Source organism: Echeneis naucrates, chromosome 14 (genome assembly GCF_900963305.1).
Source record: "Echeneis naucrates chromosome 14, fEcheNa1.1, whole genome shotgun sequence".
NCBI classification, from domain to species: Eukaryota; Metazoa; Chordata; class Actinopteri; order Carangiformes; family Echeneidae; genus Echeneis; species Echeneis naucrates.
Window position 1 is genome coordinate 12,466,918 of NC_042524.1, and position 7,598 is coordinate 12,474,515.

At 45.5% G+C, this 7,598-nt stretch overlaps 1 protein-coding gene across 5 annotated transcripts in view; it reads right to left on the reverse strand.

Annotated features, from left to right (window-relative positions):
* The window catches only part of lrch2 (leucine-rich repeats and calponin homology (CH) domain containing 2), a 31,070-nt gene extending 24,181 nt beyond the window's left edge, over positions 1-6,889 (reverse strand). For all 5 annotated transcript variants that reach the window (XM_029519165.1, XM_029519166.1, XM_029519164.1 and 2 more), the window contains exon 1: positions 6,641-6,889. In XM_029519165.1, coding sequence (XP_029375025.1) covers positions 6,641-6,884 — 244 coding nt within the window. In that variant the 5' untranslated portion in view covers positions 6,885-6,889. The remainder of the gene's footprint in view (positions 1-6,640) is intronic.
* Positions 6,890-7,598: the final 709 nt, after the last annotated feature.

Sequence of the window (7,598 nt, forward strand, 5' to 3'; positions counted from 1 at the left end):
ATGAGCAATCTGCATCTTCCTCTTATAAAATATTTAGATCCTGTTTCTCCTGCTCACGAACAAATATAGTCTAGCAGATACTGATGGTGAAGCTCAGGACTAAGTGACATCAAGCCAGTGAAATTTAATATCTGGACATGTGAGCATGGTGAAAAGAGATAAATCTCATCATGTGTTCAAAATTGACAGAGTTTATCCTCTCGACTCATGAACACACATGGCAAATCATTTTCATCAAACAACTAATGTTCATTCTGGAGGTCTGAATGCTCTGCATGCCCTCATGAATGCGAGTTAAGGCACCGTATACAGTACATAAGGTTGTTGAACCGCAGCCAGAGACATTTCTGCACACTATCCCTCTCTCTATGTCTGCTATCAGACACAAGCTGACACACATTTCATCAGGGAACATGAGGAAACATGGGGACAAGAGAAGACCGACTGAATTCACCCTCAGCACTTTCAGGCATATTGCTTCAGCAGTTGTTAATTCGTACGTGGGTGTGTGTGTTCAGTGCTGTCTCCGGAATTATCTGTGGGTGACATGGTAATTACAGACCTATATGTGAGGGGTTGCACAGCTACAGATAAACACAAAGGCCTTTCTGTTACTCTGCCACACACCAGCTGGAGTGCTACATCCATACTGCTGGAAAAGAGCACACTATCACAACCTCCCTCCCCTTAATGCATGCAATTACATATAGCAACCACCCTTTATGAAAAAAAGACAATACTGTATAAAAGCTGTACTGAGTGCAAGCAGGACATTTCAGTCCACTGTCTGCGGATTAGCAGCATAAAGAATGTTAAAATGTCAAATCTGTATTTTCTTCAAATAAGATTTTAACATATTAATGCAGGCCACAAATGTCATTTGGAGGGCAAAACATTGCCTGTTTATTTAAATAGACAGTCATTTTTGTCAAGCTTTAAATGACCTAGCAATAGATCTGAAAGAGCTCGCTCTGTGGCTGTAGTCTGAGCGCAGACAGCAGCCTGTAAGCAGAAGTGAGAAGAGACACGAGACAGTCAGCAGCAAAGAGGAAAATGAGTTGAAAGGTCAAGGGAGATAGAAATGAGCACAAGGGGGAAGACCAAAGCTGAGGTCACAGCGCGCACTTGTTTTCCATTAACAGTAAATTCTGCCTCTCCCCGAGGCACGGGGCTTGATGCTGTTACCCAGCTGCATGAATGGCCCCATCACCATCCCTCCCTCCAGCCGCAACTGGGGTCTCTCCTGCGTCAGCGGGCTCATAAGGAGTCGATTGAAGCTGGGATGGCGGAGGGAGCCTGTCCACCTCCTCCAGTGTCCCTCCTCCAACCCAGGCTGCGCACCATCTGCGGCCCACAGTGGCTCCTCCATCCTCCTGCTGGTTGAACTAGAGCTCCCGCAGGACAAGGCCAGACAGGCAGACGAGCTCGACGCCGAGGCTCCACTTTGCTGCACTGGATCAGCAATCTATTCATTTTGTTTGATAAGTGCAGATGATGTCTGCCTATGTCTTCCTATGACACAGCAAACTCTGTAGTAATGCATGGCCTGCAGAGAGCTGGAGCAGACTGCTCGCTCTCTGCCTCTCTGTGAGTTTCCACAGGATGATTAGCAACAAGAAATAGTTCTGATCACCCTGCTAACAGCTTCATTCAACACATCAAAAATATCTGTTTACAAGACATCACTGGCAAAAACTGCACCAAAATACTTCAGTCCCTAAGCTGGAGAAACATTGCCATGTAGTTACAGGGTTCAGTTTAATGAGGAGAAAGATGTGCCAGAACAAAAACTAATGATTAATTAGGGTTAGTGGCACTGCACCCCGCGGCAGATGATGCCACAGTTTCTGGATGGCTGCTTTTGGGTGTGGTCTGTGGGCTCTGCTGGGTGCTCAGAGCAGGCTAGCACCTATTGTGGGAATTGAAGCGTTTGAGGGACTCTCAGCAAGGTGTTCCTACTATCAAGTCTGCCCCTGGAGAAACCCTAATAGGATTCCTCATCAGGTTTTGAGGAGTCAGGACAGGACGATATTCCCAATAGTCTTTAAATCAAACAATAGCTGCCTGGAAGGAATGAGATCATACCATGTTCGGCATATTGAAGGAAGAAGCCTTGATTATGATACTATCAACTCCCTGCAAAGTCACATGTGGGAGACGCCCCTGCTGCCTATGCTTTCAAATAAGGCAATCACAAAATGAACCCAACCACCATTATATGACTGCTTCACTTTGTCCTATTTAAGCACAAGATAGAAAGGCAAACTCCTTGTTTTTAACATTATATTCCGGTCTTAGTTTGTCATGTCATCCAGGTCCCTTGTTTTCCCGTCCGGCTCATGAACACCACAGATCTCTAACCTGAGACCATGCACATTTCTTTCTCTTTTCTTAGGAAGCAAAACTTAGAGGGTAAATCACTGTATATGTGTGTAGATGAATTGAGTGAAGTCTTTATTAACCCCCAAGGGGCAACTTGAGTAACTGTAGATATCGGCACTTAAAAGTGAACACAGAATCAAAACAATAACGTATATATGCGATTGAACTCTATTGGAGATAAGGCATTGTGTGTAGGTATGCTTTTGTATATGTGTTGTCTTAGCATGCAGCAGCACATTTGGGAGCAGCCTCACCAGGAATGGGATTCTTTTTAGACTGCACATATAGCTGTGATCAGTCAAACACCATGAAGCGAAAAACTGTGGCGTAAGGGGGCTAAATCAATCATCTTCTCTTCTTCTCAGACTAACTGTGGTTGAGCCAAGTATGAGCAGCTCTGTGCAGCGTTGTGGTTTTAACTGTTGAACCTCTTGATTGTTTTTTAAATGAGTCAGCCTACAATGCACTTGCACTTAGGAAGTAACGCTCATAGTATTCAGACTGGTTGATGGTTAAATCTCCGAGTGCTAACTTGGTACTTGTGTCCTTCTGGAGTTTGTCCTTCACAAGCTGCCTTGAAGAAACACACTTCAGAAGAATGCGCCAACAAAAAAGTATTTGTTTAGTGTGAGATTCACTGTGTGCCTCTCTCACACACACACACACACACACACACTCATAAAAAGTGCCATATTGATTTATCCACCTGTTTCAACCAGCTCTGGACACAACATGATGGCAGTTTGGAAATGATCCACAGCTTCTAATTTGTTCTTGGCCGGCAAATCACGAACAAGCACCCTCCGTTAGTGAGAAAATCACACTTTTTTATCTCTCCTTTGACCTCACGTTCTTTTCCATTAACAAATATTTGGCAGCGAAATGTTGCACCAGACCCTTCATTGACAACAACATCAAGAGCAAGAGGGTGAAAGATTTGTAGCGTGATGATAGATTCTCTGGTAGTCTGGAAAAATAAATTAAAACTGCAATCTTAAGCACAAATCATATTCTTGAGGGTTGCTGTTGAAAAAAATCATTATGTCCTCTGCAAACTGAGCAAAGTTGTGGGTTTAAAAATCTGTTTGTTTAGCCTATCTCAGACAGACTGTATGCAAATGCATAAACCTCCTGATGCCTCCATATTGTTGTAAGAGGAATGTACATATGTAAACACGCTGCATGGGACTGCAGTGGAAGCACATTATGATATGTTGTGTGTGTGTTTGTGTGTGTGTGTTCCTTTGGGAAAAGGGTAATGGCTGGCAGGGGCATGCTGGGATATGAACCTGAACATTAACCCAGGCTGATGCACTGCTCCTCAGCACCTCTCCAAGGTCAGAGCAGCGGCCCCAAGTTCCAAGCTTTCCCATGGGAAAACAAACTGACTGGAGACAAACTGCAAGCAGCCCACAGTAAACAGACAACCTGGTGTGAACTGGCCTCTCTCTTCCTCACATCCCTGCTGACTGCTGCTTTCATTAGTCAGATGGGAACAACCTACTTAAAACACGTTCCGTGTGTAAATGAAAATACCACGATGCTATTTCCCATATGAACAGTTCCCACCCAACCCCCCCCCCCCCCCCCCCCCCCCCACCCAATACTGTATCAGGAGATAAAATGCACAAGACACAAACAACCGAAAACAGTTTAAAGGGAATCGGTCATTTCTACTTTCACATCAACCTTCAACTAGGGCAGCAGAAAAGTAAACCTGTTACCAGATGCCCCTATGTGAACAAGCCTGAAGGCAATGTAGCCAAAACAAAAAGGTTCCTGGTGTTCACAGTCATAACCCTGATGTCTTTTCAAATTTTACAACCAAAAAATGAAAAGTGCAAGAGGTACTGACAAACTCACAGGCACACAAATGTGTGTTTGGCATGATAAAGGTCTGATGCAGCAGCGATACAAGGATCTTAAACACTTTGCATTAAGAGAATCTGGAAACTCAGCACTTTCCAACGACATATCATTAGTAGAGGCTGTGTGAAGATTGAGTTCAGCACAGACAAACACTATAAAATATATGAACCCATGAGATGCGCAGACTGGGACCAGCCAGCATACAAAATGACTGCTGCTGTTTAATGTCTGAGGAGAGCCGACACTTGTAGACTAACCTCAGTTTTCTCCCTCAAATACCAAACAGAGACAGTGAAATCAGAGATGGGTTTATTTTCCAGAGTAGGTATTAAATATGAATGAGCCTGTCTTTTATTCTGTTTGAAAAGCTTTGGATGTGATCGACCCGGTAATGACACAGAAATGTAAAGGCTGCTTGTAGAATTGTAAGGTTGTTTCTTTTCACAGCACAGATTGTATGTGATGTGTAGATGTCGCTGTGTTGTGTTGATCTCTCTTTGCACATTTGAAAGTGAGACTTTGCATTGGCACGCCTTTTCTCCAAGGCATTGAAATGAAGAAGTGGGAAAAAAAAAGTTAAACGACTGCAGCATTCACAGAGATTGGATTAGTCTCACTCGAACTAAGAGAACAAAGACGGGACGTAAATGTAGGCTCTCGTAGATCTCTGTCACTGTTATATTACATGCAGTTATTTAAAAATCCTGTGTGCTTTGATTTTGACAGATTTGAACACTGATCATGTTTTTGGCAGATAAGCTGATCTGAATGTTGGTACAGCGTACCATCGCTGTCCATAAACAGTACGTATCGGCCTTCTGTTGTATCTGTGCTCCCCTCATGACAGGCAGTCTGCACATTATACGTAAGGCTTCATCTCCACAGGTTAATAGGTTTTTCACAAACAAATTAAAATCCTGTGGTTCTTGTCTGGGTTGGGATCCATCACATGCAATGAGTAGAAGCCACTATCTTTGCATTACAGGACCACTGACACTGAAAAGCAACATTGGGCATTCAGAATGACGGTGACGAGAAATCTGTTAACTATCAGCAGCCGAGCTTATTATAATCTACATAATATGATCTGCTACAAATGTTATAACTTCAATTTGATTCCATGTAGAAATCATAAAACTGGTTTAGATGAAGGGTTGGATTCTCTCTGGTTTGTATGGGTGTGAAGATGTACCAAAACCTTAGAGCAGAAAATTCATATCCCCTGTGGTGATGGTTCTCAAACAAACCAGGGGCTTGCCAGAGTAACACCATATGGTATGTGGGCTCAGAGGAGGAGGAGACTATCACTGACAGTACCATCATCTCACAGTCCACGATAATTGCATAGAAGGTCCCCATGATGATGAATAAAAATTAGATTTTACGAATATTTGCTCTAATTACCTACAGGATAAAGAGATGCATGTCTGCACAACATGTCCTCCTACGTTGGGTTCCCTGCAGCAAAAGAGCATCAGCAGAATGCTCCATTTTGGGGTCTTTCTTTTGTAAAAGTTTAGAGCAGCCCTTTTTTACACAATGATGTTTAATACCCTGATAACACAGCTATTAGGAAAAAAAATACTGGCCACCTGACTGACTTGGCCATCTGAAGGATATTAAAGAATATTAAAATAAAAAATTCTCCAAATCATCTCCTGCAGAAAGGCATCAAAATGCACGCCCCAAGATCAGATAAATAGCCACGAGCCAACACATGAAGCCAAAAGCAGAGCAGCGTCTTGCTCCTCTCTGGCAGATTCCCGGTTATAAAGCCACATGCATGCAGCCAGGCAGGGGGTGAGGCTGCAAGTAGTCGGCTAAAGCACCTTTTGTCTGGCTGAGCCGAAAATTGCAGAAAGCATGCTCGTCTATCACATGCGCCCTACAAATGATATATTCAGGGAGCCAGGAATTCACACCTCAGCCTGCGGGTTCATTCATATTCTGCTCCTGCTGTCCGGTGCCACAGCAGCCGCAGCTCGGTGTGCAAAGCACTGCACAGCGCCTGACTTGGGTGCGCCTGCCGTCTCATTCATGTGTCTCAGGGGGGGCTGAAAAGCTGAGAGCTTTTGCCGTCGACCAAAACAACCACAAGGCAGACACCACCGAGCCGCCGGGTGGAGGGGAATTACAGCCGGGATGTGGCTGATGTGTGCATTTTTACAGCAGCCCGAACAGCGGTCGGAAGCTATGTTTAGATGTTGTCACCTACACAAAGTGCGCCCCTTTCCATAGAAATCACACTGAAACCAGCTCACAATGCGGCCGCGTTGCGTTCACTGACGCGCAAATCCAGGAGCGCATTACTGAATGAAGCGCACCGGGGCACCGACGGACTCTCTCGTAGTCTCGTGGTCTGCGCGTACGCGGCCGGACGCCCACCCACCTGCTTGTGTTGTATCGGTCAGATCGTAGCTCATCCCCGGGTACTCCCTCAGCTTCCTGCCGCTCAGGTTCAGGATCCCCGAGCACACGGCATCGTCCAGAGCCCGGTCCAGGCTGCGGGCCGTGTGGTGCTGCTGCTGGTGCTGCTGAAACTGGCTGACGCCGGGGCTCCAGTGAGGTCCGCTGGAGTAGTGATGGCTTTGTAGAGCCGTGACAGCTCCCACACCTCCCTGACTAGACGCCATTTTCGTAAAAAAGAAATTACTCCTACAATAATAACAGCGCACAGCGGCAGTTCCTCCGCCCATGCGCAGACAAGGTACATTCCCGGGACGGACGCTAGGGGATGGGCTTCTGAGGTGGAGGGGCTGCTGCTGCCGCCGCCAATGGTGATGATGGTGGTGATGGTGGTGATGATGGTGAGCAGGGCTAGGTGGCCATTTTAGGCTTTTATCCTTCTTCCACCTGCTGTAACTAACATCTCACCAGAGGCCCCAGTGCAGCACACAGGGGAAAGAGGCCCCATGCAATATGATTTTCATAGTTTAGCTCCAAATGCCAGGCGGCGAGTGGGAGGTTCCCGACAAACTAGGGTGAATCAGTGCGATGAAAGCCAATATCAGATAGAGTGCCACTGTCCTGTGGTGTCATGTGCTTCTAAATGTGCATCAAATATTCCATATGACCATTATAAACAGAACAGCACATTTAGAAAAGGTAATGCCAAGCCAAATACTAACCCCTACATGGTCTGTGGCGATATCTCCTACAGCAGCTTTATTGAAAGCACAATATCAGTATACATATTGGGGTGCTCCATCACACTGGAGGGGCACTAAAGTGGCTCAATGCCCTTTAGGCCACCTCAACAGTCTCACTGGCCCTCTGGTCACTCAGTTTTGATCTCCGGTTGGCCAAAATACACTCAAGTACTGTTGGCGCAAATGCACCTGAGTCAT